Raw genomic sequence first — 19,601 nt, 5'->3', positions numbered from 1 at the left:
GCAAATCAAATTGCATGACAGCACATATAAAGAAGTATTATACAAGCATGTACGCAATTAAGTCAAACAAGACATTGAAGGGTGACAGAGACTTGGTGCCCAACGTTGGGATATATGCATGTGATATTTTTTGAGATTTATAAACTTATATTCCCCCTGATACAGGAGAAATGGGTTGTTAGCTGTTATGAAATCTGCTCAATTACTGGAATGGAGCAGATTTCATAATAGCTGACAACCCATATTCCAATCAATCATCCAACAAAATAAGCTAAAAGAAAACCAAAATATGTTTGCATGCTCGAGTCATTTATTCTCAGCCACAGGAATGCTTTAGAGAAATATATCATCAGATCAAACAGTTTTAGAATTAATATTTTAATAAAATTTGAATTCATAAAAAGAAAAAAAAGAAGAAGAAAAAACAGGAAATCAAATATTGTGCTTGAATGTTTTTATTCTTTCAAAGCATCAGTGCAATATTACCATTGTTATCAAACAATGTGTTTTTATAATTCGAAATAAATCATCATTTGAATTTCAATAAGTGCCAATGGTAGATATCATGGGAAAGACAGCATGGTAAGATATTTTACAATCCTTTTTTTAAAGTGTAAGGAATTAAATAAAATGTTTAGATTTGAAATAATATATTTGGAACAGAAATATATTTGAGTAATGGTGGCTTAATGAGATACATATTCAAATCAATCAGGACGGAATATTTACATATCATTTAAATAAATAATTGGCTGCAAAGATAAATAATACTTTCTTTAAAACTCATAACATAAAAAGCAAAGCTATTAAACAAGACTATATTTTAAGAGCATTTTAAAACAAACATAACTTAAAAATAAACATAAGCAAAAAAAAAAAAAAACTTGTACTATACTTTGGAAATGGAAATGACGTGGAAAAAAAAGACAGTTAATTGCAGTGATTTGAAGGCACTTCCTTGGAAAAAATGTACTCCAACATCTCTGGAGTTTCTTCGTTTAAATCCTCAGGACCTGCGACACATAAAGAATTGAATAGAATTATCAGCTTAATATTTAATCATATTCAAATTTCCATTATATTTTCAATCAATACTTTTAGGATTCGGTTACAGTTGGAAAAAAGTATGAGGAAGACAGTGTACAAAATTAAGTTCTTTAACCAGCTCAACCTGTCATACACAGAAACAATGAACTTCAGACTTGAATGAATTACTCTCCACTTCAATGGAAATCACTTATTCACATCATAAAAGGCAATTTAAGCATTTCTAATTGATTCAGAGGAAAACCAGTCTGAGCGAGAGAAATCATAAGCTAATAAACCCACCATAATTCACCAGCCCCATCATTTGACATTCGGATTGGTAATGGATTCTTTCACCTTTCACTAACAGGTTCTTTGAATGTCTCATTCCAGCTGATGATGTCACAGCACAGACTGAATCCAGCATCACAGTTTGGTGGGGAACTATTCTGAATATGTTTCTAGGAATTAAATGAGTAATGTTTGATTCTCTGACACGTGAGCTCTGATTGACTTGCCAAGAATGTTTTTTTAATCACTTTATTACACAATCTAATATGCAATTATTTGATCTATCAGAAAAAAATGCATTACTGCAACAAAAATATCACAGGACAGGAAAAGTCCGCTAGATCCAAGCGTGTGCATTGCTTTTCTTATCAATTATACAGAAATAAAGACATAACAAAATCTTTTTCTTAAAAGTTTCTTTAAGACTTTATACATTTAAATTTGAATTGGCAGAACATGGACTCTTGAGAGACTTTGTTCCATGACTTTATATATAATTACTTCAAAGTGATCAGTTCCTAGTTACAATGCAAATTTGCAAGTGGAATATAAATGTGACTCTCTGGAAGTTGTATTCTGCCTGTGTGAACCGTGCATTAACTGCATGCCTCAGAATGTACCAGATGGCCATGATTAAACTGACATTATATCTTACTCAATGTTTCTTCTAAGGTTTCAGTTAAAGAAACATGCAAAACTTTCCCAACAGTAACCGGGAGCAGGCTTGGCTATCATGTTACAAATCTTGCAGTTTTCTTGTTTCAGACAATAATAAATACACACAAACGCATAATAGTTAATACTCATATTTACATGTATTACAACAGCTTTATACTTACATGCGGTTTCTATGATTGTGTGCAAAGGGGACTCATAGCTAGCCTTGTTAGCAATCGTGCACATCTTTTATAATCTGTTGAGGACAAGACAAAAGAAATGAAAACAAGGAATTTTCGCTTTCACAATGTTAAACAGACGCTGACACTCTGGCTTGTGCTGTGTGACATGAAGCACACGTCACCACTTCAAACGCACTGATGAAATTCAGTTTTAAGTGGAGCTCTCATGCCATCACGGGGTGACGTATAGACTATGAACATGGCTAAGGGTTAGATGGATCCCTGTAAATAGCTTCATCTCTGCCCCAGTAATGTACTTGATGGCCTAAAATGACTGTGTGGGTTCAAGCACCACATGCTTCCACCCTTAATGGTGTTTGTGAAGTCTGAACATCCCATTGCTGTCCTGTTCCAAGCACGTTGCCGTCATTTTCTCTGAAGGTACTGGCACGTTTCCCTCCATCCTGTTTAAAAGTGAGACTGTCAAAGCAGAACTCAAACACTACAAAGTATCTTGAAAGTATATGGCGTGGAACGGCTTTGGATTCGCCGTTGCCATACATGTAAACGTATCTTGTGTTAAGTTTACTGCAGTTTAGGGAGCATTTATGTCATAAAAATGCTCTGGAAGACAGAAACTCTGATTTACGTATGAAATATTGTACATTTGCCATTCCCAGCGTTCCTCGTGGCTGCCAAATACTCACATACACCTGTTCAGATTTGCATGTTTAAAAAGACCATTGTATGAAAAAAATATCTCCTCGTCATATGCATGCTGCACTTTCTTTACTACTACTACTTGCAATAATTCATAGATCCTGATTTAGAAGAGAAATATCCACAGTTTCTCAGGTTGAATTTCACAACTCTTCCTTCTCTACTGAGAACCGCAGAGGAGGGTCGAGAGGCAAGTTCACAAAACTTCGCTGGCCACTAACACACAAGTGTTTTTACTCAAGAAAAATAAAACAAAACACTTGAACGGGCCAATGTCTAGAGGAAACAGGCATCTGTTGTGACCCAAAATATAAATCTGATCGTCACTATGGGAAGCTGGTTTCTCTTTTATCTGATAAAATGTAAAACGTAGTACGCCTGTAGAAAAGGAGACTTGATTCGTTTTGACATTTATACTCTCTATACAGAGTAAAACTTTAGCTGCGCCTTTAGATAAGCGTTATTTAATGGAAAACTCAAAACCTCTCCTGAACACTATGAAGTCCATGAGGACTAAGGGTGGAGGAGCATTTTCACTGTGGTGTAACGCCCTGTCAAAATGTTTTATTTTTTACTTTAGAAAAATAGAAACATAAGCAGCATTTCTAAAGTCTTTACAACATAAACAAGCATAAACATATAAGCAGCATAATACAAAAATCAACTAAGATCATAACATAATTCTAATTTGAAACTACAGGGGAAAATCTTTAAAGTGATAGTTCACCCCAAAATGAAGATATATATTAAAACAACTTTTTAATTTTCGGGTGAACTATTTCTTAGTTAAAAGATATACGTACATGATGGTCTGGAACATTCCTTTGTATTGTGATAAATTCTATGGAAATGTGTCCTGCATTCAGATGGAAACTTGACTGGTCCTGCTTGAAACAAAAAAAGGTTTCAATCATCAATTTAGCATTTTATAGATTAATTACTCCGATGAATGAAGTCATCTGGCTTTTAATTTCAAAATGTCTGCTTAAGCATTATGTCTAATCTTACAAACTTGTACAAAGAAAATGGTAAAGTTACTGTAACCTTTTCGCTTGTGCAAAAACTAGAGAATTAGCACATGCTAACAATTGACATTCTATCACAAAGGGAGAGACGTAGTGATTCTTATTCTGGCAAAGCTCTTACAAAGTTTTATTGTGTGAGCTTCTGGATAACACATTTTCACCCTAATTATCGTAGGTGAACAAAGATTCGGCAATGAATAATCATCTTAAAAGTGCTTTTCCTAACAACAGTTGGCTGGAGTATTTCACAACCCAGAGGCTGTAAAAACAATTTAACTACAGTAAATTAATCTACTGCAGGCTTAATTTATTTGACTGGCCTTAATATGTTTTACAGGATGAAAACTGCTCATTTGTAATGAGACAAATTTCAGATTATGCCTAGAATGAAAATGAAAACAAAGGATGTATTCAGAATGGCTACTCAATACTGCACAGTATATATTGCATTCTGCTTTTTAAAAATAGCAAGTGAGACAGTTGGTGTTATTCCACAATCATCATTTTAAACAGAATGCTACATTTTTGTCACATGACCTCATCAAGTTAGACTCGGGTCATTGAAAGGTGTCTGGTTATTATCTTTTTTCATAACCCAGTTTTGTAAAATGGCTTTTATTTTTGGCAGTCAAATGAAATGAGTCAAGAAATAGATATTACTGTACTTCTGTTTCACTCCTGACACTGGAAATGGAAGGTCAGGTAGAATGCACTACATTGTAGTATACAATATTGTAAGTAAACATAGCAAGTAGTAGGTCATAAGAAAAATTAATTCCACACACTGTGCATGCACTCTATATTATTCATATTATATACTGCAGCAAGAGTAAGAGTGTACACTATTCTGAACATACATAGCCACACATCTAGACCTCATCTAGAGGGCTGCTTGAAATATTTAATACTGCAAGAAAGATGAAACATATTGAAATGGGTTTTTGTTTACCTGTAAAATGTTCTATAAATCTGTCTTTCACACTTATGTCTCTTGGGACAACCTCTGAAACAAAAAGACAATAAGGCAGTGTTAATGTTTTTGCCACCACCGTACCCAGCCTAATCAATGTGACTCAAAAGCTTGTAAATATACCCCTTCATCGATATAAAAACCATAATTGTGTTCTTTTAACTCATACAGTATAACACTGGGTATTAATTAGAAATTTGACCATTCTTAAATAAACTGAAATAAACAATCGACACTGTGGGTGAACAAAACAGACTAAAAGTATCCTTCTCTCAAACTGAAGCAGTTTGAGAAAAATAGAAGCTGTTATTGCTGCATTTAGCTTGAGGTTGGTTGGATGGATGAAAATGGGAAAAGGCTATGTATTTTTGTGGAGAAATCTGTCCCTGACTGGACATATTATCAGATATTCCACTATAATTTGTGTCTTCAAAATCAAAATGGATACGCTGTTATTATTATTTTTTTTTTTATATATAAATACTTCTTTCATTAGTGTAATATTTTTGATAGCCAATTGCAATTTTAAGTTTGTTTTATATGTATAACAAAATAAAACTGAAACTACTCAAGTATCCCTTTGGGTAAGTGTTTAATGAGCTGAAAAACACAAAGCCTTTGCCAAGTGGAAAAAATGTTTTATAGAAATGTACTGCCAGTATATAAAAAACTGAGAGTTCTGTTCTGAGTTAATAGTGAGTATTACAAAAGAAACCTTACAAAGAGACAACTTTGTGCAGTATAACCAATAACTGTGTATTAATGAATGTGATTTAGCTGGGGAGTGATTATGTCATCAGCTTGCGTCCAGCTTAGTCACCGGAAACACTGTCTAGCACATGGCATGAAGTCATTTGTAAGTCTGCTTACTTCGCTATCATACCACTGACTTCTATTGATATTTTAATAAAGACATTCTTCATAAACCATTTATTTTGTTGACAACCTTCCCAAAGGTTCTGCGAAACTGAAAACATGACTTCAGTTTGCATCAGCCCGCAATTAATGATGAATTTACAGACAGTTTGTTAATAGTCTTGTAAACACTGTTAGCAGTTTGTCAGATCTCAAACTCATAAATGCCTGCAGTGTACAAACATGCAACAACCTCTTGGAAATCTTCCCCTTGTAAGATGATGATATAACTGATTACGGTCATATACACCATGTGTTTTACTGTGGTGACTACAAGCTTGACGTAAGAAAGACGGGCAGCCATTTAAAGCATAGATGTAAAATGCAATCCCAGATTGATAATCCAGTGCTCAGTAAATCTGCTAGAGGCTTGGGGTCCTTGCTAATTATGTACAATCTGTGGCCCGCCCGACCCTGGGACACCGTCCCCACATGTAGACCATATCAGTTCCAGTCTATCTGAGTAAGGAGATTATTGCATGCAAAGTTGTAATGCCTATCAATGTCAGGTCCACAAATCCATGCAGCAGCTAATTTTAACCTGCCTCAGAATGTAGGATAACCAACACTGTGTTATGAATGAGTTCATTCATTCAAAATACAGTGACTTTCTACCTTTTTGATGTCAACACAGATTCTTCTACTGAGGGCCAATATTTTGCATTTTAATAAGAAAATCATAGAGATGATGCACTAATAAACACCCATCAAGATAATTCTAGGTCTATACGCATGCTGTCGCACCTGAGTCTTACATAAGATGACTAACTGCCTTTACTAATGGGCTGTTCTATCCAGAAGGGTACAGTACAGTGCAATGTGTTGACTGTTTAGATTATATGAAGGTCCATAATCAACTCAGTTTTCAAAACTAGCATGTTTTTGCTGGAGTAGAATCATTCTCATTGCAAAAGTTTAAAGGCAATGAATTCATTCAAAGGTCATCCAGATCAGCAATAGCAGATGTTTATGGGTGTATTTTTTTCTTTAGCACCCGAATTCTGTGTAACAACACGTCAATCTTTTTTTTTTTTATGGCTAAGACGTTTAAATAGAATCAGCCCTACCAGAAAACTTGCACTGGCACTGTCAAATTTTCCTTAAATTTGTTTTATAGTTTATTAAGTAAATTAAATAATGGGGTATCACAGCAGGGAAGAAACCACGTAACAGCACAAAAACAAGTCTTTGTCATCTGTATTTGAGTGTAATAAACTATTCCCAAGAGTAACAGACATGCTAAAATGCCTCTGAACACATCAAAACGCTGGACAGCTTCTAGATGTGACATGGAACATTCAGTAGTTGCTGACAAATGACACATGTATAGTTCAGCACAAATGGAAACACTTTTGGGAAAATTACACAAATAAGCACATATTATTCTTCCAGAATGAACAATCTCAATAAAATTTAAAGACACAAGCAATGTTCATTAATTTCAGCCAGACATGTCTCAATGGAATAAATATATAGTTAAAATGTAGATGGGGCTCTTATCTATTATAGGGGTCTTATCTATTAATGGTGTCTCAGAAATAAAAAAAGTAATTGACAAAGATGGACGGGCATCTGGCTTTTGTTTAAAACAATCCATTCTTGTTGGTATAGGTAGACTTGCGTTAACCAAGTCGTTACTCACAAAGTGCAGATCAGCAGCACACACACACCATTAGGGTAGACTGGGTATAATTGTAACACTTTTTGTTTCAACATCTGTAACCCGCTGAACTTGTAAGCTTGAATGATCAAACTTTTAAACAAAGTACCCACATTTGTTCTCTACAAAAGGCACCAATTCAACCCTCTGTAAGAATATCACAGCCCTTATAAGTTGATGTCAAATACATAGAGTGCCCTTGTTACAATCCACCCCACTACTAGGGTAAGATGTAACACATACTGGGGTAAGTTTAAACAGTCAGACAAAAGAAGCAAAAACAGTAGCCACTTCATAAAGTTTCCTTCAAAACAGGTTTATTGAAACAATCTAAAAGAACGATACAAAACGATGTTGTACTTTCCATGAATGACCACAGCTCAAATCCACGTTCCGATTGATGCAGGAGTGTGTGTGTGTGTAAATTAGACTACTAGAACAAACTTAAAAAAAAAAAAAAAACAAAGTGAGTGAGATCGTGTCTATATTTTAATTTTCTAAATCAGAGTCAAAATGGTGACAAACCAATGTTTTTAATCCTAGAGTGCAGACTTGGTGCATCCAGAAACTGCATATAGGGCACATTTTACCCAGACTTTCTTTGGCTTTGAGCTGCCAAAAAAGCTCCATAGAGACAACATTTAAGTTCTCAGTTCTAGGGGATGCTAAAATGTGCTAAAATTTACCCCACCCCATAGTGTTTAGTTAGCTGTATTCACATTATGGTTTGAAATAAGCGGTTTTTAACGGCATCACATTTTGCCTGAGAATCTACAATTTATTCTAAAGTAAGTTACATGCTTTTATCTGCAACAGTTTAAGTACTAAGCGAAATATAGTTTTGGTCAAAAATAGATTTTTACATCAAAATATTTTTTTTTCTTTATAAAATCCACATATACCCACAGCCTTGACAACCATTCATTTAAGATCAGGGAGGAAGTAAATAATGAAATGATCATATAGCTTATCCCTGAAAGGTGGAAATGGTGCTGTTACAACTCTCCCCATGTTACAACCATACCCAGTCTCCCCTACATGACCACCAGCATCACGATTTCTCAAGCTCTTAAACTAGTCTCTGAGCAGTTCTTAGATCTACACTGATGATTCCACTATTATGTGATCTAACTCTGCAGGGAAAAAAAAGTAGGAAAGTGTCCCTTATTCCAATTTCATGCCTTTTTTTACGGAACTTTTTACATTTACTCAAAGAATACAGGCTGTGTTATTGTCTTTGCAATTCACTCAAGATATGTAAGGCAAAATATGAACAGTTGTCCATGCATTAAGTGATTAAAGCATTAAAAGTGCAGTTGAGATGCACGAAAAACTCGCACTAATAGGAAGGAGTTAATTCCCAGGATTACTTTTGTATCATCACCTGATCTCCAATCAGCTTACCTATTGGTCTGCTGTTGTCCGGCTTGGGCAAATGTGCAGTCTTTTCACGAGAGGAAAACTTCACATCATGAGAGACAGAGTAGAGGCCACTGGTGACGCGTCTGGACGCGGGCTTGTCCTCGATCACTTGCAGGATTAGATTAAGCAGAGTTTTCCTTTCCGACTCCTTTACCTCCTTGCTGTCCATGCATTGGCTGGAGGTGATGAGCAAAATAATCATACTCAACAATATGTGCCATCTCTTCTCAGCCCTCATGGCTTTCCAGCCTGATAAACGAACAAAACAAGCAAACATAGTCATTACATCCTCGTACTAAACGTTCTGACCGTGCGTAAAATACGCAGATGCAGAGCGGTGGCGCAGTGGTCCGGTGTTTATGCAGTAAATATTACATCCAAATTCGAGTGCTACCTAAATCTCTCGACCTGTTTACACTCTGTACTTTCTGCAAATAAAGGCAAAACTAACTAACTAAATAATACAACGGTACCTAAATGTACGTGAACTGACCCAAATCCAACTATTCTTCATTGTCTAGGCTACGTTTAAACTTTTTAAAATCTGAGAAATAATCAATTCACTATACACCATAATCTTAAAATATGTACTCACGTAAGCAAACATAGAAACTTACGCGAATATTGGTAGGTGGTTTCTACCGCTAATGATGTTCACGCAAAGTTGTCAGAAAAAATTATATCTTCCAACAGTTCCTGTTGTCTCGTGCCTTTCTTGAGAACATGCGTCTTGTTTTTATACGTCAAGTGCGAAGCTTCTTGAATGTAATACAATCGATTTCGGGTGGGTGGCAAATGTAGACATCTTTCCCTTAGGTTTTTTTTTCCTCAACTCGTGGTCAGTTCCTTTGACATTCGCCCCTCCTTTCGTTTCGAATTCATCACAGAAGTTCAGATAACTATAAAAAGTGTCTCAAAACTCCTCTCTGCGGTTTATTAAAAGATTCATAACTGGCAGAGGGCTGGACGCGTAAATGTTCTTGGAGATATCCATCGCGCCATGTCCCCCCGGGGAAATGATGGGGAAACTCAAGTATCCATATATCCAAATATACTTGCTTAAACGTAGTCGAGCTGTGAAAATAACGCCTGGATGTTTTTGTTCATGGATGGTCGGGTCTTGTGACTGCACTAAGCGCGCTATCCTGGTAAGCCCCGCTTGTTTCCACCTCCCAACTCAAGTTTGCACTTGGCTGGTATTACACGCTTAACGCATAAATTCCAGGGTCCTTAACTTTTTGTATGTCATAAGAAGCAAACACAGATCAATGGTCTGATTGGAATGATATTGAGCATTTAAATATTTGATAAATTATCACATTATTTAAACCTGTTCTCACGCCTTATGCAAAGCACTCAAACATTGATTCTTTCTTTAAGCTTCTTAATATTTCTCTGTAGACAGAGTTTCCCCCCCGGGGGTCTGTGAAGGTCCTGCAGGGGTCATGTCCTGGAAATCTGGCCTTCAAATTTTATATTTAGTTTGTATGAGCGTAATTATGTATGATGGTACAGTGTAATTACATTTTCCACTTTTGAGGGAAGATCTGAATGAAACTTGGCTTGTATTAATTGCAAAGTACAACAATAACAATTGTGAGGTATTTAAATTCCGAAATGCTCAAAGAACGAAATTCTCTGAAGAATGGTGGCATTGATGGCAATATTTATATACAACTACTACTACTACTTCTACTAATAATAATGCACAGCAGCTGTTTACTAATAAAACATAAATAAAAATGTAGCCTTTACATAAATACCAAACAAATGTACAATATTTTTTAATCCAGAAATGTAAACAAATAAATAAATAACATAAAAACCTATACTATACTATACTAACCATACTAATTGTAAATTAGTATTAATTTTAAATTATATAAATAATAAGAAATTTTTATGAATTTAAATTCTGATATGCCCTAGGAAAAGGAAACAAAAAAGTAGACACTTTTTAGGAGAAATTAAAAAGTCTGGGTGGTGGACAGTCCATAGTGACAATAAATTAAAGTGACAATAGTTTAAAGATGTGATCTACACATTAACCCTAGACTGATGACATGAATGATCTTTCCAGGGGATCCCTGGGTGTACAAAAGTTGTAAAGTCTCTCTCTGTTAAATCCATGTAAAAGTACAATGCGAAAAGACAAACAGTTTCATACAGCTCTTGTTACTCTTACAGGGATGTCATTGAACCTGCTTCTCATATGGGAATTTGAAGGAAACAGCCTTGCTCCCTCCTGACTTCAAGATTCACACTGGGTTCACACTGACATTAGGAACAGAAAAAATAATCTTCAGATAGGCTACTTAAATGTCACATTTGCATGAGGACATTTCAAACTGCTTTACTTTTTTCAGTAGCCTAACTTTTTAAGTCTACATACGGCCATGGAATACTGCATTTTCTGCATTGCAAAGCTAATCTCAGCACAGATATAGGCTACACTGATCGCTGTCCTAATATGGCCTTTAACCAAATACCTAAGACATATGATTATTAACATGCTGTAGTCTACTTAGGATGTTTTAAAGCCTCATATGAACTCTAACGCTTACAGACAAGCAATAAAGATGTTGTACTGGGCGACACCAAGCGGTGTGTTTTCAAACTACAAGTACTATCGCCTTACCCCCACACATCCAAGGTAGACTAAAAACACATTTTTACACTTGGTATCTAGGCCTACGTCAATTAATATGATTAGAATTAAGCTCTGTGATATATATAATATATCTATATTTAATGAAAATGAATTTTCGCTTACCTGTTGTTAAGATGTCAAAATGTCACGTTCATACTGGGGACTGAATAACTCACAATAAACTAATAATAAAGTTAGTTTACAACTAACAACTAATAATTTGGTCACACTGTTTGTTCCACTTGAAACTCTCCTCGAATAATATGACGTTTACCTTTATTGATCCAATAAGAAGCCATACATTTATATTGTTACAGTTAATATTTTGAACTTACGTAACTGTCAACGGTAATAAATGACATTTCCATTAATATTACATTTTATTGAACGAGTGTAGACCTACATGCCAACAACATCAAGTGTACATCAATGACCTCTGTAAGGCAAAACGTTGATGTAATTCAATTACCGGGCCAAATTTCCGTTTGACATTTGATCTTTCTACCGTTCTACGTAACCGTTACCTTAGAAACAACTTGAGTTGACAACAACTTTCAGGCAAGTTAGTCAGCCATGTATCCAACTTCCCACTGCTCTAGAAATGAGTTGAATTCAGGAGTCACATTATTTGTTGTCGGGACTGTCGTTCTAACTGTTAAAAACTTTATCTTTACTCCCCAAAAGTGAATGTTTTGACTACCGCTACAGACTCTTATTGTGATAGACGTGGAGAGGAAATGCTCTAACTCCTACGATACAAACAAACCGAAGGGATTTTAGCAAACGATGTCGCACAGGTTTGTTGGTTACAGTGACAGTAAATGTGCTTGCAAGAAATTGTTTCCTCAAAAATGTAAATTGTAAAATGTCTGTATTAGTAATTTTTCTAAGTTACAATATAGTCCCTTTCAGGTTTAATTTAAGGTTAAGAAAACTATTTCATTTTATTCTCATATAAATAGCTTAGCTGTTATGCATCAATCTAATGAGTAAAACAGTTTGTCTCTGGCAGCACATACAATACACTCTGGTCTGAAGCTCACGAGGAGCTCAGCTGTTTGCTGGATGAAGAACTCCCAGAAGAACCTCTCCGTCCTGAGAGAGACAGAGTGGTGTTCTTCCAAAGGCTCGCCACCTTCTATGTCCGCTATGTGCAGATCTTCAGGCAGCTGGAAGAGGCCTATGACCAAAGCGTTCATCCCCAAAAGAGGCGTGTGATTAGGCAGGTGCTGGACAGTGTGATGGGCCGTGTTTTGGAGCTCAAGAACGAAATGGTGGAAAAGGAATTTTCTGAGTACCACTACATGGATGACATCATCCAAGACCTGAAACTTACCCCTGTGAGTGTCTTTTAATGCTGTAATTATACACAAACGTATTTAAACCGAAAATCATCAGCATTTCAATCATGTTTGTCAAAGGAGGACCTTGAGATTCCAGTTCCCAGGTATTTCATTTGGGAGCGGAACAAAGTGCTGCAGGACAGAGAAAGAATGTTTGCTGCTATATTGAACCAAATGGATGTGACAGAAAAGGCAGGAAAGAGTTCAGTTGCTCATGTTTCATCATAAACAACAATAATTGGAATTGTTTGTGCTTACATGACTTCTCTTGCCTCCCAAAGCCTCCTGTAATGCGCATGTTGACTCTGGAGAGGGCCATTAAAATCATCCAAGTGGCTGAAAGAGCACGGCAAGGCCGACTGAGGGCAAAGTTCATGAGAGAGATCCATAGAGACTCTGAGAGACAGAGGAGAGCTGAGGAACAAGAGGCAGTGAGCACTGACCAGGCCGCAGTTTGTATCCAGAAGGTAAAATATACTATTATGTTCACACGAAATAGTTATAATTCATATATTACTATTAGTTTACACTAAAAAAAATTCTTACCCTAAATTTCTTAAACTAATTCTAATCTCTGTATAGGTGTGGAGAGGTTTCATGCAAAGAAAAATTACAAAAAGGCTGCGTGAAGAGGAAATGATATTTCTTGGAATGGTAAGATGAAATACTATATGTATCTGTACCATTCAAAGTTTAGGGTTGATAAATTATTTTGATGTGTTTGAAAGAAGTCTCTTGTGCTGACCAAAACTACATTTATTTGATCAAAAATACAGTAAAACAGTAATGAAATATTGTGAAATATTACAGGTAAAAAAAAAAACTTTTCTATTTTAATATATTTAAAAATGTAGTTTATTCCTGTGATGGCAAAGATGGATTTTTATCAGCCATCACTCCAGTCTTCAGTGACATACAGTAGGCTATTATCTTTCATAAATCATCCTAATATGCTGATTTGTTGCTTAAGAAATATTTATTTCTTATCATCAGTGTTGAATGAAAAAAAAACAACAACAAAAAACAAAGCATTTATTTGATAAAGATTTTTGTTGTTGTTGTTGCAACAATGTAAAAGATTTTACTGTCACTTTTAATCAATCCTCACTGAATAAAGAGGTACTTTTAGGGTGCTTTATAATACATTCAAAGTACATAAATATTTCAAGTAAGTCATAAATATTTTGGAGTTCATTGTGTTTTTGCAGCTTGACTACATAGTGGGTGTACAACCACCGTGTTGCCACCAGTAGATGGAACTCTAATACTGTTTCTCTTTGTTTCATTCTCTGGCTGTGCCATCTTCAGGCCATGGATCCAAAACTGTCCTATCCATCCCAAACCGAGCTGGATGCTCTAAGTAATGAGGCCAACAGGCGGACCAGACAAGACGAACATGAAGATGACTATCAGAAATCTATTGGATCTGTAATTTATCAGCTCAAGGAAGTGGAGGGCCCAGAAATGAAGGAGACCATGAAAGATCAGATCCGACAGTGGTTCATAGAGTGCCGGTGAGTGGGATCCCTTGCCAATGGTTGCACACAATTAATATTACCTTGGTGTTTTACTGAGCATTTGTTATCAACATTTAAAATGAGTACTTGTGAATAGTGATGCAACAGGCTCATTTCCTGACTACCCAGAGGAGGAGGATGGAGGCTCAGCTCTTATATTCTCAGAGAAAACACCTGAGGAGGTAAATATATGTTCATGTAAGACCAAAACATAATATATATATATAGAAAAGGCTAAGTAAAGTTACATTTGTTTGGGATGTTCTTTACCCATCCTAGTCAGTATGATTATGGTTAAAGAAAACTGTTATGTTTGTCATGTTTTCGTAAGACACAATCATGTCTTCCTTTTGAAGCTGGCAGAAGAACTGGCAGCAAAGGAGGAGGAAGATGCCAACAAAAAGCCAAAGGGCAAGGAGGAGACAAAAGAAAAAGGAAAGAAAGAAAAAGTCAATGACGAGGTAAGAATTTTAGGAAAGGAGTTGACATGTACTTAAAAATTTTGTAAAACCACAATGCCAAAATAGTAAATAGGAAAACACTGCAAAGAGCATCAGTGAATATGATGACCAAGTATTTCTCTAGTGTATATCTCACTATATCACAGGAGGAAGAGCCTGGACTGAAGATGCTACCATCTGCCTATCTGGAAGATCTTGAGAGGGGACACAAGACATTTTCTGGCAAGGATAAATTGATTATTTAAACATTTGTGTGTTACAATAACAACATATCATTCTCAAGAGAGAGGGTGTGAGTGTGATTATCTCATCTGATCTGCAGAGGTTTGGAAAAACAGAAACGAGATCAAGAATTTCAGTCAAAGACATGAGCTGGAGCTGATCAAGGAGGAAAAAAGAAAAGAGATTGAGGTGGAAATAAGAAAACAGGTGACTGATGGTTCGCTGAATGTCTTTTAACTTGTTGTGAAACTACAGCTACAGCTGTCAGCTGATCTGTGTGTACATGCTGTTTTCCATTTACTGCTGTTTTTCTTTTTAAAGGGGTCGTATGATGTTGCTAAAAAGAACATTTTTTCATGTAGTTGGTGTAATTTGTGTATTTATGTAGTTTAAGGTTAAAAAAAACATTTTTTCCCACATAATGTACATTATTGTTTCTTCTCTATGCTCCGCCTTCTGAAACGTGTCAGTTTTTACTAATGTCATCATTCTGAAAAGTGAGATATAAGCTGATTGGCCAGCTATCCAGTGCACTGTGATTTGCCGAATGCCTCAAACATGTGATGGAAATCTTACGCCCCTTACCATACTGTGATGCTGTGTCCTGGCACGACGTGACAAAACCAATAAAACCCATTACAATCGAGGCAGTTGCTGCATCCAGTGGGGACATAATTACCGGTACTGATTATTATGACCCATACTGTCTTTTTATGCATTGCGTTGCATATTGCGCTGCATAAATAAGAAACCATGTAGGCATTTATGATCGGAGAAATGACAAACAACAAGCTCTAATAGTTAATCTACACTGCTCCAAACTCGTTTTTTGAATCACCAGTGGCAAATCGTTTACATATGGAAACGTACTTACAGACTGTGTGTCAGAAGCACCAGGCTGTTTTGCAAAGTTAGAAACAGACATCGGCATTGTAGGCTACTTTCACAGGAAATAGTCATTGTCCACCGCAAAAAGCACTGCACACATCTGAATATTTGGGTTGAACTGATCTGGAAAAGTGTTCTAAATACAACTTAACCACTGATTTCTAGTTTTGTCCACTTTTGGAAGACTAAACAAACTAGTTTTGCTTTCACAACAAAACACAGCTTCTCCCACATCGTGATGTAGACACTTGTTATAACGAGCCATTTCAGGTAGGAGAGGTTGACTCTTAAATTTAATAAAGAATGTCTTTTTGGATTTGAGACTTTGGTCTTTGAAACTTTACAGATCTTCTTTATGCACCAAGAGCTTTTAACAATCCAAAGAGAAAGGAAAAATTGAAATCGCATCATATGACCCCGTTAAAGTCTCCCTGAGATCAAAAATTTAAGCCCACGTGTCTCACAATTATTGGCATTTAATTAATGTTAATACTAGCTTTCAGAGACATCGGTTTTTGTTGCTCATTCAGGTGGATGAACTGATGAGACAAGAACTTGCTAATTGGAAGCTGGCTGTGGATAAAGAAAAAAGCGGAAAGGTCAAGGGTGCTGCAAAAGTACAGTAAATCACTTCTGTTTACATGGATTTATCGGATAACATCAGAGACATTGACTTTATATACAATATGTGTATTTTTACACATTGTAAATGAAGAAATTGAAAACTGTCTTTATGCACATTTTGTGTCTTACTACACAGAAAAAGAAGGCATCAAAAAGTGGAAAGAAAAAGAAGAAGGACAAAGACCTTACAGCGGATAGGTTCTTTCTATTTTTTATTTTTTTTACATGTCTTTTGAAAATTTGGAATGGTTACAGGGATAGTTCATATTTTTAATTACTCACTGATGTTATGTTTTACACCTGTATGACTTTCTTTTTTCCATGGAAATCAAAAGGAGAAATTTCTAATCAGATCATATTTTGAGCTGTAAAAGTGAGAGTAAAGCACAACTATTGTCAGTATTGATAATATTAAGAAATAATAAGAACTGCACCAAATTAGCATATTACATGTTTTCTAAAGAATCATGTGACACTGAGGGCTAAAGTAATATAGCACAGTAGATGCTAAAAAATATACCTAAATTATTACAAGGCTAAATTATGTTTTGAAATAAATTGTAACAATATTTCACAATATTATGTTTTTTCCTCATTCCAGTTTTGATCACATAAATACAGCCTTGTTGACATGAAACTTCTTTTAAAAACATTTTTTTTAAATCTTACAGACCCCAAACTTTTAAATGGTGAACTCATTGAACTCAGGTTAATCAAACTCTCTCTCTCTCTCTCTCTCTCTCTCTTATTTGTAGGACTATTGAGTCACTGTTTGAAGAGCTGGTTGAACAGGAATTGCTGAAAAAGGCAGATAATGTTAAACTAAAAGATTATCTAGGTATTTACAATCTTTTTATAATTCTCTTAGAAATTTACATATTTTGAAAAAAAAAACACTTCTAAAGCTTATTTGGCCCTTTCATAATTTATATAAATGGGGTTATACATTTCTGTAAGCATATATACACACCTGCTCTGTTTTTAAAGGGGACTATAGCTATCTCGGCACAACTCTACGACAGTCTGACATTGAGCCTATGCCTTCCTTATCTGATGTTCGGCAAATTGTAGCACTTTATGCTGTCTTACCATTAGGTGAGAAAATTAATCGCTCAGGAATTTCTTATTTTTACCGTCTTCATATGTTGTCAAGCTGACCAGCTAAATGGATCAAATAAAACATTTTCTTTGTCCTATAGGATCCCAAGCAGTGCATGAAAAGGCTCCCCTGGTGAAGACCATGTTGCTAGTAGGTCCGAATGGTGTGGGTAAGAAAATGTTGGTCCATGCCATCTGCCAGGAGACTGGAGCCAATCTGTTTGACCTTTCACCTTTAAACGTGGCTGGAAAATACCCTGGCAAGAGTGGATTGCAGATGATGCTGCATGTGGTGTTTAAGGTAAAGTTTAATGTGAAATCTGCCTAAATCTGTGATACTGGCCTGCTAACTGTTGATATTTTGGTGTATTTTGTACTCTGTATTCTGGTCAGGTTGCCAGACTGATGCAGCCTTCTGTAATATGGATTGGAGAAGCTGAAAAGATGTTTTACAAAAAAGTACCAAAAGAGGAGAAGGAGGTAAAAAGCGTAACCCACTTGTGATCTGTCTAGTGGTGAAATGACATGTAATGAGCTATTTCCTTGGTTTTTATTCTGGTGCACAGTTGGATCCGAAACGTCTGAAGAAAGATTTACCCAAGATCCTTAAGTCCATCAAAGGAGAAGATTGTGTGTTAATAGTAGGAACGACAAGTGATCCACACAGTGCAGACCTGAAATCCTTGTGTAAATTCTACAATAAGATCATCCTCATACCTCGGCCAGACTATGCTTCAAGATACGGTAACCTAAGTGCTTACCAAGGCTGCAATGATTTCTTCAAAAGTACAGTAAAATCAGTAATATTTTGAATTATAAATACAATTTCAATTATCGTTTTTATTTTATTTTTTTAACTTACTGAGCATAAAATAGTGTATTTGAAGAAAAATAAACTAAATCAAAGTGTTTCCAATCATGCATATTGTCACAGTAATGTGGAAAGAGCTGATAAAAAAGAATGGAGGAGAAGTAACCAGTGACCTTGACCTCAGTTCCCTGGCAAAGATCTCTGATGGCTACACACAAGGTCACATGGTACAGGTGGTGCGTAACATCTTGACCGAACGGCGCATTCAGCAATTTCCTAAACGTCCACTGACTGCCTCAGAGTTTGTGTCTCCACTTGCAAGAATTGACCCTGTGTTTCAGGAGGAAGAAGAGGCATTAAAAGTAAGTCAACTCTTTCAAATATCTGATACCATGGCTTTTCATTGCAGTGCACATTGAAGTTAACAGCTAACTTGACAATAATGAGCAATGATATACAAGTGCTATGTATACACTGTATCTTTTGAATAAATTAATTTTTTTCCTCCATAGAATTGGTATGCCAAGACTCCCCTTGGAAAGAAGAGAATTAAAGCTGCCTCAGGGAAAGAGGGTGATGAAGAGTCCTCAAAAACAGGGAGCAAAGGTGGCAAGAAGAAAGGAAAAAAGTAACAATATAAGTGTTAACATGAGCAACCATAGTACCACATTTCCCTGCCTTTACCAATAAATGTATCAGTTTTCTTATGACATCATTATCTTATGACAGTATGCATGTTTTTGGTTCAGCTGTAGATTAAAATCCAAACTGAGGGGTGGAAAAGAGCTTGTGGGTCTATAAATACACAGATACCATCTCAATTAAAGAGGAAAGGCGTATCTCCTAGTCCATTTAAGAGTGTAAACCCCAGCGTGAAAAACATGATGACAGGGCTTATCATATCTTACACTCTGTTCTTCCCCTCAATAAACTGCCATTGCCTGAATATTTTTGCAACTGACAAGAAAGTGTCACTGTCAGTACTAACATGCTTACACCTCAAAAGCAAAGTGCTAGGGCAAAAATAATGAAGATACATTAATCTGAGTGATAGTGATAACAGTCAGATAAATTATGGCTGCTAAAATCTCAAATTAAATTTAGATTCAATTATTTTAA

At 35.9% G+C, this 19,601-nt stretch overlaps 2 protein-coding genes across 2 annotated transcripts; one reads left to right on the top strand and one right to left on the bottom strand.

Annotated features, from left to right (window-relative positions):
* Positions 1–355: 355 nt before the first annotated feature.
* alkal1 (ALK and LTK ligand 1) lies at positions 356–9,769 on the bottom strand. Its single transcript, XM_052564020.1, has 6 exons — positions 9,486–9,769; positions 8,851–9,117; positions 4,851–4,904; positions 3,680–3,763; positions 2,157–2,230; positions 356–1,013 (listed from the first exon to the last, which is right to left on the bottom strand). Exons 2-5 carry the CDS (start codon positions 9,104–9,106, stop codon positions 2,166–2,168), a joined length of 459 nt encoding a protein of 152 aa, XP_052419980.1. The 5' UTR covers positions 9,107–9,117; positions 9,486–9,769; the 3' UTR covers positions 356–1,013; positions 2,157–2,165.
* A 127-nt stretch (positions 9,770–9,896) lies between these two features.
* Positions 9,897–19,197, top strand: zgc:153738 (uncharacterized protein LOC558115 homolog). Its single transcript, XM_052564019.1, has 20 exons — positions 9,897–10,016; positions 11,056–12,315; positions 12,531–12,858; positions 12,940–13,053; positions 13,143–13,328; positions 13,444–13,515; positions 14,170–14,375; positions 14,476–14,560; positions 14,735–14,839; positions 14,986–15,061; positions 15,162–15,268; positions 16,480–16,566; positions 16,710–16,771; positions 17,329–17,411; positions 17,561–17,668; positions 17,773–17,972; positions 18,065–18,151; positions 18,238–18,415; positions 18,606–18,844; positions 18,995–19,197. Exons 2-20 carry the CDS (start codon positions 12,305–12,307, stop codon positions 19,112–19,114), a joined length of 2,454 nt encoding a protein of 817 aa, XP_052419979.1. The 5' UTR covers positions 9,897–10,016; positions 11,056–12,304; the 3' UTR covers positions 19,115–19,197.
* Positions 19,198–19,601: the final 404 nt, after the last annotated feature.

The sequence above is a fragment of the Carassius gibelio genome, chromosome B8 (genome assembly GCF_023724105.1).
Source record: "Carassius gibelio isolate Cgi1373 ecotype wild population from Czech Republic chromosome B8, carGib1.2-hapl.c, whole genome shotgun sequence".
Lineage (NCBI taxonomy): Eukaryota > Metazoa > Chordata > Actinopteri > Cypriniformes > Cyprinidae > Carassius > Carassius gibelio.
This window is presented reverse-complemented; position numbering and strand designations above follow the sequence as displayed.